This window comes from Opisthocomus hoazin, chromosome 19 (assembly GCF_030867145.1).
Source record: "Opisthocomus hoazin isolate bOpiHoa1 chromosome 19, bOpiHoa1.hap1, whole genome shotgun sequence".
In the NCBI taxonomy this organism is placed as follows: domain Eukaryota; kingdom Metazoa; phylum Chordata; class Aves; order Opisthocomiformes; family Opisthocomidae; genus Opisthocomus; species Opisthocomus hoazin.
Genome location: NC_134432.1, coordinates 16,641,806 through 16,669,475, shown reverse-complemented (window position 1 = coordinate 16,669,475; position 27,670 = coordinate 16,641,806). Strand labels below are relative to the sequence as shown.

At 43.4% G+C, this 27,670-nt stretch overlaps 1 protein-coding gene across 11 annotated transcripts in view; it reads right to left on the bottom strand.

The window, feature by feature from the left end:
- The window catches only part of CRB2 (crumbs cell polarity complex component 2), a 76,827-nt gene that overhangs the window by 18,535 nt on the left and 30,622 nt on the right, over window positions 1-27,670 (bottom strand). For 8 of the 11 annotated variants that reach the window (XM_075439170.1, XM_075439171.1, XM_075439164.1 and 5 more), the window contains 5 exons: window positions 11,608-12,309; window positions 9,094-9,289; window positions 8,409-8,548; window positions 7,749-7,931; window positions 6,684-6,797 (listed from right to left, as the gene is read on the bottom strand). In XM_075439170.1, coding sequence (XP_075295285.1) covers window positions 6,684-6,797; window positions 7,749-7,931; window positions 8,409-8,548; window positions 9,094-9,289; window positions 11,608-12,309 — 1,335 coding nt within the window. Of the gene's footprint in view, window positions 1-6,683; window positions 6,798-7,748; window positions 7,932-8,408; window positions 8,549-9,093; window positions 9,290-11,607; window positions 12,310-24,099; window positions 24,291-27,670 lie in introns of those variants that run through there. The other 3 variants (XM_075439173.1, XM_075439172.1, XM_075439176.1) reach the window with 3 other exon arrangements.

Sequence of the window (27,670 nt, the reverse complement as noted above, 5' to 3'; positions counted from 1 at the left end):
CACAATTATATTTGCACAATTACTGCCATTTCCATGGCAACACACTGCTTTGACCTCTCTCCCACCGTGCACTACTACTCGAGGAGACGGTGGGGGAGGGGATGGAGAAGTGCATAGGCCAGCAAAGGGTTTGTCCTCCGAGTTATACAAAAACTGCTGCTCAATAAAGGAGTTTTAAATAATTAGAGGAAGAAGGAAAATTGTGAAAACATGGGTAAAAAGCAAAGCTAACGTTTCACAGGAGCAGACAGCTGTGTGTTCGCACAGTCCACCTGACTACAAAACAAGGACGCTTGCCTTGGAACACCCCGGGCTTGATCACTGCACAGAGCAAGGCAGAACTGTAGCAAAGATGCAGGCGGAGAATGCCGGCAGCCCCGCATTTATCTTGCAGCAACAAGGAAATTCCTTGCCCTAAAGTTTCCAAAACAAAACTTTAAGTCTTCAAAATCAAAACATTCTTCCTTTCTAGTCAATTCTTGTTCCTTCTCATGCCTCCAGCTCCCACTAATCGCACAACCAGCTCCCTGCCCTGGGCAGGCACGCAAACATTCAGGACAATTACTGTATAGATCTCATTACCTGCTAGCAGAAAAATTCCCTTCAGGATCACGCCAATCAGCACAGATTTCATGGCCGACTCCTTGTGGACATTTGTGACAGTAAAGGGAAAAAAAAAGGGGTGAATGGGGGGGGAGGAATGACAAAAAAAGCTGGACTGAAACGGCAGAATGTGTGTAAGCGCTCCCCGATGCCAGTCAGACAAAAAGGGATTGGAGATGAAACTAGCCAATATAGAAGGGACCTGCGCTGTAGTGAGATCTAATCCAGCCCTGCTCTAAACCTCCCCAGCTGGCCTCTGTCAGTGCTGACATGAAGAATGTGTCCTCACAGCGTATTCTCACTCAGTGCATTACAGTAATACCCTGCAGTATCCACAGCATTAGCTCCAACAGCGAAAAGTCAAGAGACAATCTCTTGCCCATGCCGCCTCCCGGGTGCATCTGCCAAAGTCCATGAATAAGGCCAAAATATGGATTTTTCTTTTTATAGGCTAAGCCAAAAAGCTGCATTTCCACCACTGTGTAATATCCAAACCACACGCATAAGGAGAGTTCCAAATGCAGAGTGCAGCCCGGGCCCTGCCGTACCTTCAGTACTGACCTAGCCAGGGACCAGCACATCACGGAGGTTCCTTCCTCCGTGTGCCCTGTTCTGTGCAGTTGCGAGCACAAGCATTTCCACTCTGCAGTATTCACGAAGAAAATGCTCAAGTTTTAACTACCATGATCTGCTTCTGAAGTCAAACTGAATGGAGGGAAACGCCCTGCATTATGCTGACTGCACTGGTTCAAACATTGGACCGCAGAATCAAAACTCTCTCTCTCTGCTCATTAGCAACCTTATAAAATTAGCTGTCGCAATCTCTTTTTTTTTTTTGTCGGTGGTTCTGTTCTGGTTTTTTTTAAAAAAATGTGGTTACTTTCATATTGTAAAGTTTCTAGAGACAGAATTGTACTTTCATGTTGTAAGGAACCCAGAGCAGGTTCTTATTTCTGTGAAGAAATGTTATCTGGGAGCTTTTCCCCAAACCTGGGAGTCTCTGGCGCTATCAATGCCAAATCCAAGCAAACAAAAACTCCCACATGTTACAGTCTGGAATCTGCATTAGCAGTATCACTTTAGGACATTAAAAGAAAGCATTCCAACAACTCTTGTAGCTATTTTACTTTCTTCACTTCTCTCCATCCAAACGTGCCAGTCAATTTTACAGATATTTTACGTGGGAGGGATATGGTGAGTGTTTGTTTGGAGTCAAAACTTCTCAGAGAGTTCCATCTGGGCCCTATGCACACACCAGCCTAGCCTAGCACAGATTTTAGACACGATCTATACTGGCTAGTATGACCCTTCTGTTATTGTTTGAGAGAAAACACATGAGTAGCTTGTGCCCATTCAACCACCCACTGCCACAATAAAGTATAACAACTGTGAAGGCTGGAGAACATTAAAGCTCTTTAAAGAGATCCATACTTTGATTTATACACAAGCGCGTATATAATTATACACACACATACAGAGTCTATCTGTGTGCTGCTGACTGGAAATATATTGAACCCAAATCCATGTAGCGTAAGTCAGCACAGATTCTGATCCCCTACTAGTCACTACATCTTTTTAAATTCACTACATGAAATATTGCTAATTAGAAACTGGGATTGCTTCTTTTCCCAGGATCAGTTTAACGATACATACAGACTAGGGTTCTCAGGGAGTCAGAATGGGGATGAAGAAATACAGTCATAACAATTCCAAATAATACATATATATGCAATAAAATATTTAAATAAGACCTCTTGTAAGCCAAAATAGTGTATCACTGAACAACTGTTTCAAACTACATGCAGCTGAGGAGAAACTGCTTAGGTTCTTTGAAATGGGAGGATTCTAAAGAAGTTAAAAGGATCAGATGATTCATTTTCTAGAGGTTTTAATTCCCCATTCTCACACACTGGCAATCATGCAAGGTACAAGATTCAGTCATGGGGTTTAAATTCAGAGAATTATTTTGTTCTTAATCACTTGTAAAACTTGTTGGAGGAGGTCAAGATAAGAACACTAAATATGTCAGAGGGTTCTTATCAGAAAAACATCACAAAATGGAGAGTGAACTTTGCATAGAAATTTCCAAATTTCACACACGTTCTTTCGATAGAGATTAGCAACTTCCGCACTGTGTTGGTAAATGAGTCGCAGAAATTTCGGAATTTCTTTCCAGGCTTCAGAGACACCCATCGTAGTCTCAAGAGCTAGCCTTCCCTTAAGGAAAGGAAAGGAAACTTTGGTCTCCCTGAAGTCCACGTGGCAGTTCACATACTGCAGGCAGTGGCCTCCTGGCAAGCAAATCCATTACCACTGAAAATAATAAACATTGCTGATAAGCATTTTATGTGAAAATCAACACACTGAATCTAGTCTAACATCTGACATCTTGAAGCCATCTCTCCTGGCAGACACCATTAGAAGATAGCCATCTTGCCATGCCTACACACAGGAGAATTCTTGTCTCGCTGGGACACTGCTCTGTCCAAGTACTTGCCTGACCTCATTCTAAGGATGACATTAAGCTGGGCTTCACCCATTTTCATTAGTAAGGAAGTCTAACTTAATTGATCAGAGTTGCTCCATCACTAATAATCCTCTCAAAAGTCTTTAACCACGGTGAGCTGGCATATCTCAGGCAGTCCATAGTTAGAAAATCTATCAAAGGGCTAGTTCAAAACAGACTGCGCAGTCACAAGCATCAGAATCTCAGAGCACGCTCGATCAAAACTCACCTGACGCCTAGACACAAGCAGGATCTCGACTGAAGTGTACACTCCTGCAGCATTCCAATCAGATGACAGGAAAGTCAAACAGTCTGATTAGCCACGGAGCTGTGATCCAGAAGGGAGATGCAATGTGGAACGGAAGGGAAGCACGGAGGTCTCACAAAACGTTCCCTAGCTCCCTTCAGCTATATTTACCAAAATGGATTCTGTTGAAGGGGTAACTGTCCTCTAATCTCTTTACTATCTTAACCTTTAAGCTGCCCTTTCTGTGGAGGCTACATCTCTAAAACATCAGGAAATACCTGGACAAAAAAAAATTACAGCTGTCCAAAAGGTGGTTAGAAGGAAGAAGCATCTCCCATTTATTTCATGGCCCACGACCCAGGAATTCAAGCCTACTTGAACTGGGCTAGCACTCTTACAGAGTAACCATTTACAGCTAGCTACACAGAAGGCAGCCTACTACTTTAAGGACAAATGACGTTGTAACACTATGGCTGAAAAATGGAAAATGGTCAATAAGCACTCCAATTATATTGAGACTCATTCACAATCACAATCCCTCCCAAATCTGCCATCACATCACCTTCTGATTTTCTCCTGCAATTAGAATCATTCCTCAGCCATGGCCAAAAAAGCTCAGGATTTTATCGTGATCCCAAGGTGTCCCTGCCAAGCAATGTCTGCTGTTGAAATGGCGGTGCTCTTCCCTTCTCCTCCAGGTTGACCAATGCCACACCACTGTGTTTTAGGACACTGCCTTTCTAAAGACATCTTTAGCAGGAGTGGAAATATGAGTGGGAATGCTCCAGCTGTTTAAAAGTTTTTAAAGAATGAATGAGCCAAATCCCACTTAAGTGGTTAAATTCTTGCAGGCTGAAAATCCGTTCCCATTCCAAATAGAGGCACCTGTCTTATCCATGTCCTGGCCTAAATTATTGCCTAGTACATACATGATGGACTGAAATCTTTCCTATGAATAAAGAATACATTTTGGGTTTTTTTCCTGAAAGACAGACTTTTCCTAATATGCTTTTTCTCTTGACCACAGTTGACATCATTTCCAAGACCATGCAGAATTCATTCTCCTTCTCACTTCATTTAGTACCCATGCAATCTTTTGATTCATACTTCTTGCATCCTTCTCAGGGTACACCCTCTACTAAAGCACACACTGAACGGACTCTTCAGGATCTGTTATATAGTTCTGTCAGGAATGAGGCATCCCTTTCACAACAACTACATTTCACAGAAAGCGGGTTCATCTCCCTGCTGTACTGTAGCCCGAGACAGCACTGAGGCAGTTAATTTGCAAAGAAAGAATTTATCCTGACTCACATTGTTATCCCAACACTCCCCAAATTCCTCAGACTGAAGAAAAAAAAACACAGAAAGAACCCCCTGCCGCCCCAAGAAAGCATTCTTCATCAGAGTAGCAAGTTCACTTTAATCAGTGGAGGCAGCTTAAATCCAAGTTCATGGCAGATCTAAGCTGCCACAGAAATGTGTTTTGAACAGAAACATTATGGGAAGCTTCACAAAGTTGTTCTGTGATCCTAATATGAAGTAATAAGCTGTTTACCCAGCATGACTGTACTGGGATTAATTGACAAAGGAGGGGAGATTAATTGCTATTATTTCCCTGTCAGCTTCACTCCTCCACACACACTCACTGATCTCACAGACTGCTCCCAGCCTTTCGCCGTGTTGTGTCAGAACTACCTCAGCTGAGACAAAGTCCTTTACCAAAAGCAATATTCAGAAGAGCAACCTGCTTCTAATCCCTTTCAAGTACTAATGAACGCAAATTTGATGCAACAGAATGAACTCTAGCACTCCTTTGCCCATCACCCTGTGTTTCTGTCAGCTTTTCTGCCCATGAGCACGCTAAGAAATGGAAAGGATTAAACAGATCTGCGGTTTGGCAAAGCACAATGAAATTCTGAACTCTGTGAGGGTGCTGGGGCACTGAAGGAGGAAAAGGGAACAGGATACCTATGTGAGTGGGAATTCTGACAAGTAGGATAAACTTTAAACCATCTCTTTGGACAAGATCTCAGTTCATGAGTACAGCATTGTTAACTACCCAAGAAAGTAGCAATAAAGAGCTTAGACAAAAGCTTATTTTCAAAGACCACACCTATAAAAGCAAATTTTTCTTGGCCTAGCCTAAACTAGGAATCCAAAGCAAACAAGATAGGCCAGAAAACCCCACAAAGAATTCAGCCTAGTTACAGAAGGTGTCAACTAGGAGTTGATTTGAGATTCTGGGAGTAAAAGTGCCAGTGTAACTGGTCTTCCCAGGAAAGAGCCAGACAGAGTTACACCAACATAGCGCAAGCACTATGACCACAGTAGGAAAACAGAAAGCTTTCCCATGCAGTACAGGCCTAAGACAGTCTGCAGTGCTGCTACCTTCTACTTTTCCAAGAAGTTAAAAGACAAGGTTTTCTTCTGGCTTCAAGTTTTTCTTTTTCCCACGAGATGGCAGCCGAGGAACACTGCGGAAAGGTTACATCCACCTCAACAATACATAAATACAAGATTGCGCTGGGGACCACCTTTCTCATAAAGTACTTTCTGGTGTTAAATTGCTCAAAACAGAGAGTACACATAGAACTTAAAGATGCAGAAGACTGAGAATGAATATTTTAAACGAAAATGAGGCGTAGTATCAGTTAGCAGTGTATCTTCCCTACAGAGCTGATGTGCAATATTCACAATCCCCAAGCTTTTCAGCTAGAAAACCAAGACCTGTTAGGGTCAGGCAGGGCATTTGTGTAAGAATCCAGACTCCCCAGTCCCTTGTAAACAGAGAAGGCTTGATTTGCTCACATCACAAAGACCTTTTGACCTCCTAACACAGCAGATTACTGCCTTCAGCCAAAAATCGCTGTCTCTTATCATGCAGGGGTGTTAGGGAATGGAGATGTTTCACAGATGGTTTATGTGCTGGTGATCCAATCTGCTACAGTCAGTAGCTTGTGACAACTAGAATGTTAAGCACCCCTTTTTTGTTTGAAGGCTGGTTTTGCTCACCTTCATAATATATATACAAAAAACCACACTTCTCCCAGTGAACTTTCACTCCAGGATACAGATCCCCTAGATAAAATCTAGTTCATAGCTTATCAACTGACTTGACCAAAATCACATAGCTTTCTGATGGCATTTGAGCCCTGAACTGCAGGCATCCTGCTGCACCACTACCGCACCCCCTGCAGTTCATCTCAGTCCTGCTCAGCAGCCTGGGCTACCCAGCGCTGGAATCCAGTCCTGCAGCAACGCAGCAGCTCAGCACTAGTTAACTAGAAGGACTTGATTCCAGCCACCCCCCTTCACCAACATTACCTGAATAACCTGGGAGGCAATGACAAAGGAAGCCATTAACAAGGTCCACACAGAGCCCTCCATTCTGACACGGCCTGGACTCGCACTCATCAATGTTAGTAAAGCAGGTCTCCCCTTTAAAGTGAAAACACAAATAGGCATCTTCAGTACACACATGCATCAGTGAAGGAAAGAATCTGAATGACACCCGCATTCATAATTTTTTGCGCTTCTTTTCTGTCATCTAAAAACACAAAAGAATTTCTTGAACTATAGCATGTCTCTGCAGACACTCTGGCAAGTAAATACTATCACCAAAACAATTTGTGAAAATGAAGTATTGAAAGGGCAAATGACTTTCCAGTGTCTTCAAAGGGACCAGTAACAGGATCAGAACTTCTGAACCATTCCTATCTATGCAATAGTGGACCAAACTCTCATTTTTCTCTCAAAAAAGAGTAAAGTAATATTGTTTAGTCCCTCCTAACAGGGAATTTCCCCAGCTGCTAAATCCAGCATTCTATACATATCCATAAACCAGGGAAAATGTGGTATTTCAGTTGAACATCCACAGAGCTTCTAGCTCCAAAAGTAAGATATCATGAACCCCCTCTTCTGCTACCCAGTCTGATTATACAGTTGCTGTCATGAGAGTCATCTCATCAAGGAAACACCTAGAATAGTTAGCTAGGACTGCAGGGAATTAGTTTCCTCTGATGAGGAGTTTCACAGATATCCTGTAGGGATGAATTCTGCCATGTGCATGAGACTGACAAAGAGAAGCCACCTTGGCAGCTGCATAGCCAGAGGGCATTCATCAAAGCACTTGGAAAGTGCATCGGCTGTTGCCTCAGCCTTCAGACAGGCTTGCTGGACAGAGGATGACATTCAGACAGCTGTCTGCAGCATATTCATACGGTATGCGAACCAAAGCACGTTCCTGATGCATCAGGCTGCTGCCCCCCTCTGAAGCATCAGTCGTTAAGTGATTTTTGCTGCACAGATAACATTGCTCCATTCCTATCTACTCAAACCATACGGTATCTGTCAGGTGCAGACAGGATGGACATTTACTGCACAGCTCACCTGTAAAGCCTGGCTGGCACCAACAGAGGAAACCAGCTGCTTGGCTATAGCTGAAATTACTGGGGAAGTCAGGTCGTGTTCCATAATAGGCTCGGTTGGATCGCTCAAAGCACAGACCTCCATTGTGACAGGGATCTGTCGCACACTCATCCACATCCTCTTCACAGTGCTGCCCTGTGTAACCTGCCAGCAAACATCAGTGTCAACAGCACGCACAACTTCACTGGAACTAGTCTCCCAAATATTGTGGCTACCTTGAAGGTGAGAATAAGACCCAGAAGACACTGCAGCTCGCCTTGCAGGGAGTCCCAGGGCCCTCCACTTTCTCCACTATGTCAAATGCAGGAGCCAAAAAATCAATTTGCAGAAAAGCACTAGCTCATACTAGAAAAACACATGATGGAATGAGGCAGGAAAAAAGAAAGAAAATTTTATGGTTGAGAATCAAGGTGCATTTACTAGCAATGAGGTCAATTGGATTTTGGGATGGCCAGTAAAGGGCAGCGGCGGTAGCCTCACTGTTTCAGACAATGAAAAAAATCACACTGGACCATGCAGTATGATCATTAGTTCTTTACTTCTTCAACATGGCAGTTTAGCATTTGCTCTCCATTGCAGTGTGCCTGCATGCCAGCATAGCAAAATAGATTTCTAACCTACCTGGCCAGCAGGCACAGCTGTAGTTTTTGATTCCCTCCACGCACGTGGCACTGTTCAGACAGGGTTCAGAGGCACACTCCAGGATATCCAACTCGCAGTGGTCCCCCTCGAAGCCTGTGTCACTGCAGTCACAACGGTAGCTGTGGGGCAGCAAAACAAAGGAATGCATAAGCTCTTAATTTGACTGCAAAATCCAGCATGAGGAAAGAGCAAATGGAGCTAAGGTGTCAGTCCTCATACCCGCTTGTGGGGCAGAGGAAAAAGACAGTTCCTCTGCGCAAACAGGCCACACTAATGACAGAGCAGACAACCCTCAGCAGCCTCTGAGTTCACACCTTACCTGTGAAAAGGTAAATTCAGACACACGGATACATTCTCAGCACTTGCCTTTGCTGTTCATGCTCTGCAAGCCACTCTCCTTTGTATCTGACATGTCAGCTGGAAGCAATAGCAGGAATCTTTTCCTACCTTCCTTTAAGCATCCTAGGAGTTCTGCTGTTGGGACGGGCCTTTTCGCTTATTGCAATAAATCACTCCGAGTTACGGCCACAGGGACCACTGGGATGTACAAAACACTAAATCCAATTCCCCCGACAGATTTCGACTCCAATGTTGACAGGTTACACTAAGTAGACCCTTAGATCAACCCTGGTCTCTAACTGCCCAAACACCAGTGATTTCTCACCTGTTAATGAGGTCGTGACATGTCCCATCGTGCTGGCATGGCTGGCTCACACATTCATTGATGTCCACCTCACACTGGATTCCCTGGTAACCTGGTGCACAGGTGCAGGTGTAGAACCCAACATGATCATTGCACGAGGCCCCATTCTGGCAAGGGTCTGAATGACATTCATCTATTTCAGCTTCACAGTTTGTACCTTTGTTACAAAACAGAGAAATATCTGTGTTACAAATCCAGCAAAGTGTATCTGTGCTGCCTGGACTTCTGAGCTGGAATCACAAAAGCCATGTCATCAACCCAAACTGGCTAGCACAGTGATCTGTTCTTATTTTGCCATAAGAATATTCAGACCTCATGAACAGCGTGGGATTTTTACGAATTAAGGACCTCTAATTTTTATTTGCAAACAAAATTATTTTGTATAGACTTTTGGATTTTAGTCTTGCATCAAAATTAAAAATAGTTTCCAGTATTTGTGAAGCTTTAGTCTCTTTCATTCAGGTTTGCTGAAGTAGCCAATCAGTCAGCTCTTCACAACTTACATCCATTTTCTGAGTAAGCCATAAAATCTTCACCTTACATACAGTTCTTAAAAATCTAATGAATGACAGCTGTTTTGGTTTGGGATCCTTTGAGGGCAGGGAGGACAGGGATGGGAAGAGAAGAATCACACTGCTAGGCAGTGTTATTTAAACTTTTATGTACAATATAGCTCTTACAGTTTTAGTTAGACATGGTACTCTTCACTTGTGTTGCGTTGCTATTAATCAGATCCAGTGTTCTACATCAGAGGCAGTTGCATTTTGGGTATGTGAAAAGTGATCTCTACCTGCTTCTTCAAAACACTGTTCCATTTGTTTAAATAATATTTGTAACTTGCTTTGAGATACCTAGGAAAAAAGCATTACAGCAGTGCAAAACGCTAATTACAGTGATACTAGACATTAGTAAGTAATTTTATTATGAAATGCTATTAAAAATTAGGCATTAGGTCCAATACTACTAGCCAAGACTAACAGAAAGTCACACATTTTTGGTCCAAAGTCCCAACTTTCCCTGACAACATAAGACCTCCTACACAACTTGTATGCAACTATTACCACACTGCATTCCACCTCTGACTTGTCCATGGCCTGGCATCACCTCCAAACCTTAGTCATTACAGTGGCACCTGCCAATCCTCCTAATCTTCTCTTCTTGGCAAAGGCTCACCACATAGTGGACATGGCCATCCTAATCCTGACGGAATGTGGGCCCCCTAATCTGCTGGTTCAAACCCTTCAATACCCACACAAAACTTCCTTCACCCAAATTTCAGCTGCAAGCACCAGGAAACAACCTGGCCTTACTAGCCAATGGTGCTAGAACCTCTGGATGAAGAACCAGATCATAAGGCAAAGCCTCGTATTTGACATCAGAATAACCTGGAGCACAACAAGCTCCTCCAGCTGCCTGGTCATTTTATCACTTCCTTGGCAGATCCCACCATCCTGAATTGAGGATTCAGCATAAAGATAAAAAAGAAACTGATTTGCAAAGACAAAATTACGTTTGATACTCAAAATCAGCACCAATCTTAAGGCCTACACAGAAATTCTGCTATTTTTCTCCTTCATCTCTGTTCATTTTTATCAGAGAGTGAGTCAGCATCAGGGACTGCATTCCTGATGTTGTAACTTCTCCTCATTCCATTGGTAATCAGCAGCATTCCTTCACAGCAACCTAACTCCTTAAACACTTCAGTCTGTGACAACGAGGAAGGCTGAGAAAGTTCATGTGCTAGGTGGTACCAGGCGGACGTGGGCGCAGCACAACTGCATTCCACTCCGATAAGCAGGGCTGGAGAAAGAAGAACCCCCTACTGCCTCCCTCACAGATAACTCACAGGTGTAGATTACTGTCTGAGTCACCATTAGCACAGATGCACAAAAAAAGAGATATTTGTGTCACATGCCAAAAAACATTCACTGGGCATGAAAAAATTGGAAAAGAAATCTCCAACTAAAAGCTGCTTTATTCCCAAAAGACTGCTTCCCTCAGAGAAATCCTGCAAGACAGGACAAAGAACTACAGGTCAGATAGGCAGAGATAAGTTATACTTGGAAATGCTAAGTACGCATTTCCTGATAATAAATCTCTTTTCTTGTGTATCTCCCTAAATTTCATACTAAGAGCTAATAACAACTCCTTGATATCTAGTACTCCAAGTCTCAGACAGTCCCTCCGCTTTCACTGTTAGATCCATGTCTCTCAATATCCCAACTATCCATGAAAATCAAAGCCTCAACTATTGCCCAGAAGCCGCAACAAGCCCTACACCATTATTCACACACAGTACCAAACACTCCAGAAATAAGAGTTGTGCAACAGAGATAGTCTCATAGCTGTAAAACAACCGCTTCTCAGGACAGCTTCTAACACTACAAGACACGTCAACGGCAGGCAAGTTGTGGAAGTACACAAACAGTGAGATGTAACCCAACCGCCCGGCTAGAACATGAGCATGAAAGGTACCTGTGTAGCCGGGGACGCACTCGCACACATAGCGATCCATCTCATTCAGGCAGGTGCCATTGTTTCTACAGGGCCGGGACGCACACTCGTTGATGTCTATTTCACAGTTGTATCCTTGGAACCCAGGCACACAGAAACAGCTATACTCATTCTCCCTGTCTCGGCAGATGGCTCCGTTCTGGCAGGGCTCAGAGGCGCACTCATCAATGTTGTCTCTGCAGTTGGCTCCGGTGAAGCCAGGCTGGCAGATGCAGGTATAGTCCCCAGGACCCTCGACACATGTCCCGTTATTTAGGCAGGGGTGGCTAGAGCACACAGAGCTTTCTGTCTGGCAGCCTTCTCCATTCAGTCCTGTTTGGCATTTACAGGTGTATCCGTTTACGCTATCTACACATTCAAAGCGAGGATCTTTACAAGGGTTGCTCTCACACTCATCAATATTAACGCTACAATCAATACCTGTGAGGCCAGGCATACAGACGCATTCGTATTCCAGGAGTCCTGGAGTCCCGTTGCAAATGCGATCGGCAGGACACTCATGTTTAACGCATGCGTCATAGAGGAGTTCACAGTTTATGCCCATGTAGGCTACAGGCTCCACGGGGCAGATGCACCGGTAACCCCCTTCCAAATCCTGACAGCTCCCACCATTTTCACACGGGGATGAGGAACAGCTGCTATCCTTTTCAGAGTATGAAGTTCCTGTTGAGAAAAGATCCTTTTTGTTAGTCAGCATTCATAGCCCGACAGAAGAAAGTTCTTCTGCCAATCCACAGACATTGCGGAGACTGCCCACCTAAATTTCACACTGCAAGGCGCTGTTCTAGCCATTAGCTGAAAAGGATACTGGAGAATCAAACATTTACTGTAAAGACAACACAACATGCCTTCATATGACGGCAATCAGGAATTTCTTGCTAAGTTGGGTGACTAGATGCCTGTTTTTCAGGAGGCACTCACAAACCATTTCACTTGTGCTTATTCATCCCCGAGCCACTTTGACAGCAGTGAAACATATCACCTTAAACCCACTCACAAGATAAAATTTGTGTAAAATTCAATGACTGCTTTCACTGGTAGGGCACAAGACTTGTGCTTTGAATCCACAGAGGCAGACAGTATGCGCTAAGATACTGGCTGCAGCTCTTCGTGTCCCAGCTGCTCCTTCTGGGGATAAAATTTTTCCTCCACTAATCCACTGTGATCTGAAGATGCTGCCATAAACAGTCCAACCCAAACTGGCACATTTCACAGAGTCTCTGATTACATGAACCAGCTCACAGTTTGGTAACTCGTTAGACACATATATTTACACAGCAGGAAATTTTTAGGTATTATGAGAACAGCAAAGAAGAGCAGAGACTGATGAGATTCACTGTACCAATGGCATTTTACATCCAAACTCTTAGTATCTGCAGAGCCAAAAATATCAGTCTAATATCCAGGTACCAGGAACTAATGTTGAGACCACTTTCCTCATTTGGATCTGATCAATTATTCACATTCAGCCACAAGGCCTTGCTGTCCCAAAACTGGCAGCGTTTAAAATGTTCTTGCCCAACTGAGCAATTCCACCATCCAGAAACGTGATGGGACATACCCATGGGACTGCAAATTTAATTCATATAAATGAGATTATACAGGATACATGATGTAAAAACCAGAAAGGTATTCAATTTAGATATTTGTCAATGAGCAGAACCTAAGAATAGGAGGAATCCTCATTTCTTTTCCAAAGGAAATTTCAAAATCATTTTGTTAAACAACCTGGTCAAAGGACAGAAGAGCCCAAGGGACAGGAGACAGTTGCCTTGATATTAGAATTAGGATATAAGCCCTAGACTCAGTGACACAATTATACACTTTCCAAAGGAAAAAAAAAAACACAACACAAAATAGTACAAAGGGACAAAGGCAATGCAAACAGGGAACTTCTCCATTAACAAAGGCAGCAGTCATTAGCCCCTCTGCCACTGTGGCTTTCTGATACCAGAGTTTTTTGTTCTGCTCCATTCCAGGATACCTAGGAGAGAAGCTGTGGGGTACAGATACTCCAGACTGATTCCTGCGTGTTATGAAACATCCAAACCTGGAAGTAACTCTGCAAACAACTATACAGCAGATGTTTTGAAATTGTCCATGAAAAATGGCCACAAAGCAGAGGTAAATCTCATGAAATAGCAAATGGTATCTGAGAAATAGCTACTGCTTCTGGTGAGACAATCCTGACAGTGCCCAGCATCGGAAGTCAAGCAATCAGTAGCATTTAACCTTGGGTTTAGATGCCATTGTGTAAGCAGCTCTTTGCCCTTTTTGCTGCCTTCGATCTGTAACCGTGGGCCAGCCAGTGACAGAAATCAGTCTCTGGGAAACTCTACAAAACCCCAGGTGGAGGGCGGGCAGTTACTCTGACACTACCCACAGCTCACCACTCTTGGCCCTCACTGCATTACCACTAGTTGAGAAATGTTGTGTTAACGTGCCCTGCTCCATGCTAAGGATTTGCCAGGATCACACACCCCAGCGTCACTTCTCAGCTGACCTTACACATTCTCTCGTTCATGCCATCATTATCCCAGTCCATTTTTGGTCATGTTTGCCTTGCACTGGTGCACCTTCTACACACCCAGCAGTTAGTCTGTGTCAGTGGTTTTCTATCAACTCACTGCCCCATCAGCTCCTCAGTCTCTTTGTACCTGAAGGGGGAGGCATCCGACTTCAGGGCCTGAAAGGGATTTATAGGAAACTTCGTTTTACAAAAGCCTGCCCCTGCCCTGACCTCCCCCAGCTTCCTCCCACCAAAAGACTGGAGTGTTTCTCAGTCTTCTTTCAAGAAGCAGGGTTGATGGGGTAGGGAGGGTGCTCGGGGATTTAGACAGTCCTTTCTCTCCCCAGCATCATCTCTATGGCGCACCCCTCCCTTCCTCTCTCATGTGATGCTGGGGAGAGTTGCTGAGCTTTGCACTGTCCAGCAATCTCATTATTCTGCCATCAACCCTTTTATTCTCAGATTCCCAGTCAGGCAGAAAACAAGGATGACGGAATCTGCCTGGAATCTCTGTAGCAATTAGAGTGGGAACCCAGAAAACTATTCGCAAAGGAGCTTTACTAGGCAGGAGATACGAGCCTTCGGATGCTTAATGAGTAACCAGCCCCAGCCCGCACTTTTCACAGGCCAGGAGCAGGGACTGTGATAAAAGAGACCCATGTCCACCGCGTGTTCAGAACAACTTCTCCGATTTGCAGCAGACTCCCATCTGCAAAGAAATTCACGTTTCAACAGACTCACCAAGCACTGTTAGTGTCGTCAGGCTGAACTCATTTCAAAGGCTACATGCGTAGTTTTCTGCTTCCTTTGCAAGCAGACAGCCCAAATGCTTCATGCAAATGAAGACAAACATCAAATGCCTTTGCTATTTCCTGTCTTTTCTCAAGTTCTTTCACAGCAGATATACCTTTTCGTACCTTCTCAATTTTGGTTCATCATATGTCTGCAATGCTCAATAATCTGTATTAGTCTTTAATACCTGCCCATTTCAAAAAGGTTTTGGGACAAACATCTGGCCCCATAGTCACACACAAACTTGCAGACAAAACAGGGCTGAACTGCAGACAGGTACCAAGTGAAGCAAACACAACGCTTCACTAAAAAGTCAAAAGGCCTCTTGGCTTACCAAAGAACAGCGGTACAGTAACAGGGAGACTCCAGCCTCCCCTAAACTCACTATGATCATGAACAACAGCAGCGGTTAACTAGTTGCGTGTACTCATAACCGGTGGTGAATAACTAGTTACGTAAAGGACTGCATAGAGAAAAGCTGAATTCCCGCAGTGTTACTGTATCAGTTTTAGCTACTTTCTACTACCGTTACCTTAGTTATGTCTAAAAATGATGACTTCAGCAGGACCTCATTTTGGAGGAAAATGTTCCTTTTTTGGAACAAACATCCTGAAGTAACACAGCATTGCTCACGGGGCATGCACGGAGCAGGCGTCAATCACAAGAAATGAAACAATATCTAAATAACTTCAAATTATTCTGTGAACTGCAGCTTGCAGAAAATTACCCATGTGTTTTCCCTACTCAGTAGAGGTTACAGGCGTATTAACAACACTAACTCCAAGATTATACCATATACATCCCTGTATACAGCATGCCTATACTAATACTGAAATACTTCCCAAGGACAAAACGTGCCCCTGTGTAAATATAGTATAACCCAAATATTTCTTCAGTGGCAGTATCAGACTTCTGGCTAAATAATTCCACAGATGAGACACTACTTCAAAACAGAATTTGTTACAGTGATGTCAGAAAGGGGGATTTCAGCAGTGAGAGGCGAGGACAACACTTGTGACGTCGCCAGGAAGTTAAACACAGAGTCTGCAAGAATTCAGTGCACTAAATGGGTATCCAAGACTTCGACTACCACCTAGCTTGAGAAAGAACGTGTATGTCATTTTTAGCTTTGGTTTTGTTATTTTCATCCATCAGTCATAGGGCATACAATAATTACTCTCAATTTTGGAATAGATTATTATATGAATTTGAATAGCATATAACTATGCACCAAATGCTAATAAACATAATTAATAAATTAGCTTTTCCTGCTGCACAATACACCAACCATGAAAACCTGTAATTCAGACCATGCTGTTTCATGAAAATAGTGAAAATAAAGTCGAAGTCATTAAATGACAAGAGTTTATAGTTTACCACTGAAGTAGTTGCTGCTGGATTAACAATGACATTCAGGATTTATCCTTTACGTTTCACAAGGAAAATATGAATCAGTGATGTCTGTAAATGAAAAACAACCATTAAAACATCTCTTACAGTCATACCATCGTGCAACCCTACTCTGACATGAAACTGGAGAAGACTACAGCTTCTTTGAAGAATATGTTCCAGGCATTTAGGGGTGGATTAGGAGGAACTTCAAAGGCTAACAGAGTTGCATATAAAGCATTCATTGAGCTCTGTCAGGACAGGCCTGGTTTTACACTTTAAAGGTAGCTGACAAACATTTTCACCAAAAGATAAAATTTGTGACCTTTTGTATCACTTTAAGGCAAACAAGCTTCATTACCAGTCTTTGTTTTAATAATTGGCTTTAATAATTTTATACTTTGTACCTTTACTAAGTGATCCTGTCAAAGGGCAATTGAAACAGTGAGTTTTCTAGCCATAAAACAAATCAGGAATTAATGAGACACAGGGCAATTCGAGATTCCCCTGGTAGGGGTTCACTGACTTTCTCCCAGTGAGGCCCAAGGAATCTCTTCAGTAAACCAGGACAAGATGCAGTTGCATTGCACTGGCAGAGAGCGCAGTGGGAACTGATAAAGACTGCGGGAGGAGGAGGTTCTCAAAGAGCTGTACCAAGGTTTCTGTCCTTTTCTTTAAAAAACAAACAAAACCCCTCAACTTTGTCTGTTCTCCATTATCTCACACGTTGTGAATTCTCAGTGGTAATTTCCCCCACAACGTGAGTTGCATTGAAGTAACTCCTTTCAGTCCCCATCCTCCATCCTGACATTATGTTAGCACTGCTGGCAGAAGGTTTTATCAGAGACCAATTATGAGTTGTTAAGACAATACACAGGACAAGGAGCTTCAGTCATTTTATTACTTCACCACTTGTGAGATGCTGCTTTAGCATTACTCACTGCCTTCTATATTTTGGTTTTGCTTTTCACAAGTTTGCAATTTCAAAGTCTTGGGAAACTGATAAAGGATGGATGCCCTCAAGCTGGGGACACATCTGACCCCATGGAAGATGCTCAGTGCTTCACTGATAACTACCTTAAAGGCGCTCTTAATGGTCACTTGAAATTCCAACAGGGAAGCGGCAGCATTGGGTTATCAGCCCAGAGATTACCGTGTTTCCTCCATACTGAAGGACAGTTTTGACAATTGATTAATGTGGGATTTTAACGTTATATTTAATGTGTTGTTCCTTTTGAACAGTATAATACCCACAAACACAAAAAAATTCAAAGCAGAGTCAGCAGTACTTACTGAAAATACCCATCTCTGAATCCTGTTCACACATGCGCACTGCACTCAGAGTACATTTTCATCTTTTCACTGTCTCCTGTGTACAATCTCTCAGCACAATGCTCATCATCACAGGCACAACGGCCATAAGAGCCATGATGCTGTAATATGATTTCTTGGCCTAGCAAAAATTTAATGTGAGCTTGGGCAAGCCAGTTTCACTTTGCGTATCAGTTTGCCCAACTTAAAAAATAGTTACAGGTAGTTCACAAGTGTCCTGTAACAGAAAATTATTCAAAGCCTTTAATACTTTACATTAGAGGTATGACAGAATAAGAAAGTTAGATTTTTCCAGTCTCTATAACATGGAGGTGCTTTATTTCAGCACTTAATATAAATACTCCAACTGTCTAGCAAAAGGAAAGACAATCAAAGAAAAGGGTATATTTTAGTTCTGGATTTCTACCGACACTATGAAATATATTTCCCTAAGTTCTACGATCTGAAAACTCACCCAATTTTACACATTCCAGCTGTGGCTTTCATCATTCCTAGATGCCTGAATCACCCTAGGAAGCAGAGAATACCTAGCAGAAGATGGTAGGCTCTAAAGTGGTATTGGATGTCAGATTGGGCACATTATCCAGACTAATTATGGGAACATTAATGATAAAAGGAATTGTGTCTTTCCTGTCTTTGGGTCAATCAGAATTGGGACTTTCTGAGACAACAGATGACAAAAGGATGAGAATCGAGTCTGCATACATCCATCTTTTCTCCTCCCTTCAGCTTCTCTGTCCCAGAAAATCAGCACAATTCAGATTACCCACAGTCCAGCTCAAAAAAAAAGGCAGAAAAACAGAGGATGTAAAATACCAGACTGAAGCTGCAATGCTTTTAAGGGGTAAACAGCCTACAGGTACGTCCAGCAGTGTTTCCCCATGACATGAACTGAGCGGAGTAGAGGGATGTGCACTCTTCTTCACAAGAACCTATTACTGTGAAGGATTCCCAAACAGAGGAGCAAAGAGTTCAGATACTGCATCTCCTAGCGTAGCACTCTTGTTTTTTGTTAAACAAGTTGCAACAGACAGGACTCTGGGATATTCTTCTCTTGTTTTAGTGACATACTTTGCGAAAAGACTGCTTCATGCTTACGAGTATTTATTTATGCTTCCAAAATTATGACCCCGTCATGATGTATTAAGTACCTTTTGCACATGGATATGTTACTGAGTTCCTTGACTTCTGTGCTATTTTAAATCTTGCTCCCTATGACTATCACCTTTTACAAAAGGCAACTGCAGACTTGTGGAGAAAGAGGCTTCCTTCAGGTGTATTTCACCTGTCCTACTCACTACAACAACTGGAAAAAAGACAATTTACAGCTAAAACGTGAGAACAGCAGGCTTCCCAGCAGCAGCCTCCAACTGCACCGCAGTAATAAGTGAGCTAAAGGAACCTTCAAGTGCCTAAACCATGAAAGCTCAAAACCCCAGCCTGATGCAATTCTTACCAGTCAGGCTGTGCTCCTGCTGATCACCCCAGCACATTTCCTGCTACAGAAAGATACTGAGGCCAAGGGTAGAAAGGGAACCCCTCCACCTCAAGTATCAGACTAACACAACTACTAAATAAACTCTGAATAAAGGAATGGAAAGAGTTATGTCTCCATGACAACAGGCAGGCATGTGCTTATATTAGTAAATCCCTGCTGACCTCTGCTGATCTTTCCCTATCCTGGTCAGTGTAAAGGATTAGTGGGAGGGTACACACTATGGCCTGTTCCCAGGACCCACACACCAAAGACTGGGCAGGCCTGAAAAGGGGCTCTCATGCTGTTCACCCTCTCTCTTCCCCACCCTTGCTAACTTTGGAAGGATAGCACATCTGCTATGGAAGGTAACGGCAGAATAAAACCAAATCCTTCTTTAGGAAGTGCCTTCAGTGTACTTGTCCAGGGAATGCACAAGGCCTTTTTAGGCGGCTTTATGCAGTCTAGGGCTTTACAAGCCCCATTTCCTTCTTGACACAGAGGGATTAAACCCCATTTTTCCCAGACCTGAGCAAAGCACCTGCTCCCAGTAATACTAACATCAGAAAACAAGAACCTGAAATTCTCTGAGACTACTGACAAGCTCATGAAATGCTAATAAGCGGCACTGATTTTTCACCTAGCCTAAAATATTCCATAACCTGTATTCCTTATCCTGTTTAACATGGTATTCCTTATCTTGTTTAACATGGTAATGGGCATATTTTGACAGCTGCTTTAACAGTGGGCTTTTCTACATCAGAAAATCAGATGTGGGCATGGGAAACTTTCCAAAATAGCAATGTTTGATCGCAACTTCTAAGCCCTTGAGCTGCAGCAGCTCACCACCTCGGCCAGTCATCAGGAGAAGCTCTGCTGAAGTACCTTGCTAGCACCTACCAGCTCCTCCCTGTCCCCCCATCCACTTCCCACCAGCTCTTGTTTTAATTTCCTAGTCTCGTGCTCAGGACATGTCACCATTAGGATGAGACACATTCAATTCCTCTCAAGATCCTGGTGCCCAGAGCCAAGTTCTTCCTCCCCATTTTTCCACAGCAACTGTTTAATTTTTTTTATTCTTGTGCAAATAGTATAAAAAGGTGAGATTATACTTCAGTGCCCAGTGACAGGACAAGGGGTAATGGGCACAAACTGAGGCACAGGAAGTTCCGTCTGAACATGAGGAGGAACAACTTCTCTCTGAGGGTGACGGAGCCCTGGCCCAGGCTGCCCAGGGAGGTTGTGGAGTCTCCTTCTCTGGAGATATTCCAGCCCCGCCTGGACAAGGTCCTGTGCAGCCTGCTGTAGGTGACCCTGCTTCGGCGGGGGGGTTGGACTAGATGACCCACAGAGGTCCCTTCCAACCCCTACTATTCTGTGATTCTGTGATTCTGTGAAAACACAGGCTGAGATACTATCTGCTGGCTGAATCTAAACATCACCACTATCATCGCAGGTTAACAGCTTATCAGATCCGATAATCTCTGTGAAGCAAGATACGACACTGTGACAAAAAAAAACCCCCTCAAGACAAATATTAGATAATGAAAGAGCAATGCTGGCAATCAGCAGGTAGCGCCTCTAAGACAATACTGAATAAATGGCCCAGCAAGGTGCTAGGGATCCCAGCAACGCCTATAGCGTCTTCTAGAAGAGTCATATAAAAAGAGTCCTACTATTCATGGCTTTGATACATCTTGTAGAGTTTTGGTAGATTACGCACACAAGCCCAGTATTTTAGCCAGCTACCAGTTTGGATACTAATTTAAAAACCTCTAGTGAAGTCTCTCCACGCAGTTCAGCTTGCAGTTTTTCCTATCCAAAGTTTCAGTTGGATATTGTGCGTTGATCACTTCCCAGCCTACTTCTTACGTTGTTTTTCTTTGTTACTGGAGACCAACAAGTTCCAGACCACAACATTTCCACACTAGGTTTTTGACACAACAGAGCTTTTCCATGCCCAAGATATGTACACAGTCTACTCCTGTAAAATATTTATAAAGAATTTATAAAGGCCTAGAGCACCAGACTTTCATTAAGACAGGCATAAGATGATGTGGCTCAGTTTCCCCTTGTGAAATATGTAGAATATTTACCCCCTTAAAGAAGCAGAATGCCGATTTCCAAGCACTCTCCCACCCAGCTTGCCCAATGAATTGCTGAATGGTGCCAAATGGTGGGCAGCAATCCACAGGGCTGAGCAGTGCCAATATTACGGTCAGAGGCATTAACAGCATTAATCAGAAGTATCACTTCAGGGAATTAAACTTACTCTTAACACAGAACAAGCAGCCAGCTAGCTTGTTTTCATTATCTGTTCACTGTTTGAATGCAGATTTGAATATGTGACTCCTACTATCATGCTCCTAGAACTTGGAGAAAGACAGGAGCTGTAAATCCTTGTTTTATGATAGATTGCATATATTGCTACACTAACTCTTTGATCTTCTGTGCTTATGACACCCCAGTATTTTCCCTTAATAAACACTCCTCCAAGCTGACCTTCATGGTTTACGCATTCTCTGATCTCTCAGCCATTTCCACAGATCAAACACGGAGACAGGGGGTTTCCTGTGTATTCAGTTAACCAGGTTGAGTCACAAGCTTTAATTTCCAATTCTTATTTAAATACACTGACAATCAGTAAAACAGCTGAAAAGATTGTATTTCTTTGTTTCCGTGTTTTGAAGTGAGTAAGATTTGAACTGTCCGTATGTTTGAGCTAATCTCAAGAGCCTGCATTAGAGCAGATAGCAAACTGCCAGAAAAAAGGTTTGCCTGCACACGTTCTCTCTCAATAGGTGTCCAAAGCATTTTCCAGGCCAAAGGTCTGTGAATGACTGTTCTCATTGCTGGCTAGAATTGGGGGAACAAAAATGAGTAGACACTCAGTTCTGCCCGCCAGAATCTCCTTTAGAACACAACAAGCCAAAGTGAGAGCTATTCTGCCCATTACACAGACGGCAGCAGTAAAACTGGAGTCACATGCAGAGTCTGTACCACTGTCCCTCTGGAGTTTATTTTAAACAACTGGAGATAGTGTGGATCTGGCTGCAGGATGGCCTTACGGTTACAGCTTGCAACAGGCCATCTGGACAATCAGAATTTTCTCAAAAATTTTGAACAAACAACTTAGCCACTCTGTGCTTGACATTTAGACTCAGCCAATTAGAATTAAAAGTAGTCATTCAAAGGCACTTCCCTATGGCCTTAAAACTCTACAAATGCTACATAAACACCACCTTTCACTACAGTTAAAATCTGGCAGAATTCCCCTTGCCAAATAGGAGCAGGTGGAAAGACTATGGAAATTACTGCTTCCCTTGAGCTTTGCTGGCTATATCAAGATGTGGCATCCACCTGCACTCCAAAAGAAAACAATGGTCTCAGTAAATCACTGTTCCAGAAAAGAGTTTTGCCCAAGAGTGAAAAGCTATCAGTGCAATGGTCAAACAGCACAAATCCCCAGAAACACGCCAGCTCTCTGGCAGCCCCACACTGAGCAATACCGTAAATGCAATGGGCCTTCCTTTTGCACAATACAAAGCCACCATAACTGCTTCACACTCCAAACCAGTAGCTATGGTTACTAGATACAAAAGACAGTCCTGCTGCTTCCCTGTGGCCAGAGGAATTCCAGGCACTTGGAGTGAATGCACCAGACAAAGAAGCTGGTACAAGGAACAGAAAAAAAACCCAACAGACAAAAACCAGAACATATTTTGACTTTCATATTCATAGTCTGAGGTGACCACAGCAAAGGAAATTCAGGGACACTTCAGAGGGGGGAAAAAAAACCCCAAAACTGTTGGGGAATCAAAGAAAAGCTGAAAACTTTCTCCAACTCTCAAAAAGTACATAAACATCACTCACTAATGTGAGAAAATGCCAAATGCAGAGTTCAGCAGATATTAGCAGAGAAAAGGCATTTTGACTGTATTTTCTGCATGTTCTCCATATTTTACCTCCACATCTTCATGTCATTGATTATTCCTGTCCTAGCCCATTGGAAAACAAACAGGACTTTTATATACAGATACTGGCCTGGCAGTGCCGAGGAGAGGACAAGGAAGCCGGTTCAGTCCCAATCATAATTTCCAGTAAAAGGTTGGACATGTTCCTGACATGACCTTATAATCCCTAGACGACTAAAACAGATGTCTAGGCCCAGCAGATCTCCACGCACCCATTCCAGAAGGAACAGAGAAATCTGTTTTTCAGGGAGCATAAGAAATTGTACACAAGGGTGACTTTGGGGGCCCAAAGACATGTTCATGTGAACTTAAAGAATCTCAGCACACTCAAGTATATTCTTTGACTATAAAGTATATTTTCAGTGTGAAAAAACTAAACCAAAACAAAAATCCCAATCAGTGTGACAGACTCCTTTGTTACCTCAACACTTTGCGCACCTTCAGGATGGATCTGCTTTCTTCCAAATTTCTAAGTGAGAATACTCATATACTGTCTTCTTCCTTCACATTTTGTACCAGATTTGACTGGCACTTCAATGTTTTAGTATACTCCCCTAAGTACTCTCCTCTTTTGCCTGGATGTATTTCTAAAGCATACAGAATGGAAATAAAGCTCTGTGTGTCTTCTGTGTGGGCACAACTGTAAAATTCAGAACTTTTCAATGGAGAAAATGGTTACCGTAATAGCTGAATACTTCATTACATGCAGGTGCACACACTTCTAGCTCTTGTGCATAAATGCATACATACATGTGCACAAGGAGAAAGACAACAGGAGACAAAAAATAAATATGAGGGAAAAAATATATCTACAATGAAATGCTGGTTTATCTTCCAAACAAGAAGTTTTCAGGCTTCGGATCTAATTGCGACAGTGACATTTTGTTCAGTTACCTCTGCAATACAAGGGCAGGTCACAGATCTGATCCAAAGTTACTGCATAGTAGCTGGGTAAGAATCAGGCACAGAAGACAAAAACTTACCCCAAAATAAGAGGAAAAGTGGCAGCAGGAGAGCAGCACTGTACGCCCTGGAGGTAGTTTTCTTTAAGTCCATGACCAGTCTAAGAGTGGCTGTTCTAAAAACCTCTGGGGAGAAACAGCAGCTGGAAAGCAGCAGCCAGCAGCTCTCCCCACATCCCGGGCTCGGCGCGGTCTCTCGGCTCCAGGCTGGGGCCGGCGATGCCCGGGGCTGGGGACCAGCACTGGCCCGTGGACAGAGTCCCCGTCCACTCCCGACAGCTTCGTCCGTGTGCCCGGAGCGGAGGGAAAACGCTGCCTGGATCGCACGGACCGGAGTGCCCAGGGCAAAGCCAGGCAGCGGGAGGGCTCAGGGGCCCGCCTCTGCACGGAGCCTGGGCTGTCAAAGGGAGCCAGCAGCTGAGGAACTGGGGATTCACCGGGTAAGGCGGAAAGGAAAACGGGCCCCGTGTGGTTCTTTGCTTTCCGAACTCCTCCTGGATGATGAAGAAAACACAGCCAGTGTCTCCTCCATAGCTGCGACAGGAGCTCAGCACTGGCTTGGGGACCGAGGGGCCGGGGGTCATTTCTAGGATGCGGGCTTCTGTAGCAGCTCATATTTACAAACAAATTCCAGATGAGGATCAATCACAATTTTCTGACAGAGGCTGCTTTGTTCGAAGAGACAATAAGACAGAAGACAAAAGCACACTGTTCATCCCAAAGAACAGAGTTAGCCCACATGAGTCTCTGCTGCTGTCCCGCATACACCGGGAGATATGCGAACCCACAAGAGGTACAAACCCACAAAACCTTCGCCAACCTTCTTCCAGTTAAGGAGCAGTTATAGAGACCAACAGGAGACTATCTGCATAACACAAGCACCAAATCACCTCATCACATTTAGATGTATGTGTTTAGTTTTAGAAGTGGAAAACATTATCAGTGTCCATTGTTTCATGAGAGTAACTGGAAAAAGACAGCCCACACTCAGTTGTCACCTACTAAATACCTCTAAATCCACATCACAATTGGATTAAATTAACCGTAATGAGAATTACGTACATTGCCTCACCCTTCCACTGACACCTAAAAATAGAAGGCAGGTAAGATGCCATACATCCCTAGCTTAAACAAGAAATAAAGGAATTGGTGCAGAGAGACCCAGGCGGCAAGTGACGAAAACCACAGCAACCCTACAATGAGTAATTTATATTATCGCAGCATCCTTGCAGAGCAGACAGAGGCTGATGGCCCATGTGCAGGGAAATGGGATACTTACAGCATTGTTTTTACCTTCAGTGCAGAAAGTAGAACAGCCACAGCAAGAGCGTTTTTACCACAAAAACACCACAATTCAGGAACAAATGGTTCATCTCACTGTCCTGCCTTGGAATGCTCCAAAGATGATATATCATGTGTTATCAAGCTTATCTGGACCACCCTGCCCCCACTTTCATCTCTGGTGTCTTCAGTCTGTTTTCTCAAGATCAGTCTCAGTATTAGTTTCTTGCCAGTTACCACTACCATCTGGAACTCATTTCTCTCTCTTTACACTCTCATTTTGCTGTCAAGCGACTTAACCAAATGCTGACATGTGTAGTCTTTCTACTCAGAAATTTTTTGCCTTACCTGCATGAACTATCCTCCTAACAACTCACCTTTTCCAAATCAAAGCAAATGCATATGAATCCACTGCACAATTAACAAGAAACCACCATTCTTCCTCGACTGAATACAGCCACTTCTGTAAGTCGCCTAGTGCAATACTTGACAACACTTGGGAAATAAAACTATCCACAGTAATTCATGGCTCATATGTCTACCTGAAGGCCATGCTCAGCTTTCGTAAAACAGAATTAGTGTTACAAATCCCCACGCATAAGAAAGTGGAGGTCCTCCGACAGAGCCTTAGGTCTCCTGCAGGTCTGCTGCTACTGCTGTGCTGTGCAGCCTGTGGCACCTCAGCCATAAGCTAGGAAAGACTTGTCACACACCAGCTAGACTCAGGAAAGAGCAAAACAGTTTAGCAGCGGCTGAACAATTAAAAAGCTCCAGAGAGGACCACTCTTGGGGTCTCTCAGTACATTTGAGACAATATCTCAAGGAGTAGCTTCTTGTGCTAGTGACTGAGTTTTACTCCGGAGTCTTCATTTGGTCTTTCTGTCAAGTTGATGGGTTCAAACTGCACTGCTAACATGGCCTAAATGTCAGTAATACCACACGTGCAGGAATGCTGTGAATGGTCCCTTTCTGAAGGTACCATTTCATGCATTTGTCACAACAGGGTTTGGACTTGAGCAACCTGGGAAACGGCAGTAGTATATGGTTCTCAGCCAAAATCCTCCACAGACAGGTGAGACTCTCCTGCCTGTACTGCTTCCAGGATGCACATATCGTGAGTCCTGGGGTTGGAGCAGGTTACGAGGGATGATCCTCTCAAACAAAGTGTTCATTTGTTCTCTGTGACCACTGTTAACTGCTAGCATAACCAAGCGGTTTGCTGGGACTTAAGGCTCATTTAGTGTTGCTCAAAACTCAAACTAATGAAGCCCAATAGGTCAAGATATCTGACTTCCCTATAATAATCAAAATACCGTAATCCAGTGTCTACCTGTGAGGATTTGAGAATCTAATTTTTTCAGCCTTCATGGTTGCAAATTTTTGAGATTTTGTCAGCACAAATGGCAGATCATTTCTGTGCTGGACCCTTGGGCATACAAAAGCCAGTGTGAGTATTAACCAGCTTAGTCCAATTAAAGGATCCTAATGCAACTCTGTTAAGGCCCTGATTTGTTAGGCTTGACTACTTTGCCAAAGAAGGAGCACAATTGGGTGGATTTGTTTTCTAACGCATAAGCTCCAAGTCCTTAGTCATCCTTGCTAAAGCCTTCCCCAAACTGGCCATGGTTTGCACTACCTCCGCATCACTGCAGTCCAACGTCAGCATAATCTGCTCTTTAACACAGTATTAAAACTAGAGCCAAAGGACACAGCTGCTTTCGTCTGTGTAACGCTCATTACAAGAGACTTAAGGACAGCATAACAGCAAGGCTTCTATTCTCAGCCAGTGGGCAGGAAACGTTGCAAGCCGGAAATACATGCCATGAAAATGGGGCAGCAGTAGGCAAACTGGATTAAGAGAAAAGGGAGAGAGTAGGTCTGAGGCTCAGCAGAGCCCTTCTGTCTTCTTATGCTATACTTTTTTTGTACACTTTTCACGAAACAGTCCTACATATTTTTCTACAATCAGTTCAGAACGAACTCCACAGCAAAGTACCTAAGCAAAACAGCCTGCGCTTTCCATTCAGAGAATAATGTACGCTTGCATGAGTTTCAAAGGGCTTAAATTAATCCTAATACTACAGACTGGAAACTACCTTAGATGTGTGATACGACAGCCAGTATTGCAGAGAGAAGCTGGTAAGAACGAAGGCATCCCTATCTCCTGTCATATGCACATACTCTACCTGCCTCAGAGAAGAGAGCCTCCCCTTCCCTCCTTACAGTTCTGGAATCTCGCCACTGAATACAACTCTACTTTTCTGAACCGAACAATGCAAGCTAACAGCATCAAAATCTTCTGATTTTTTCC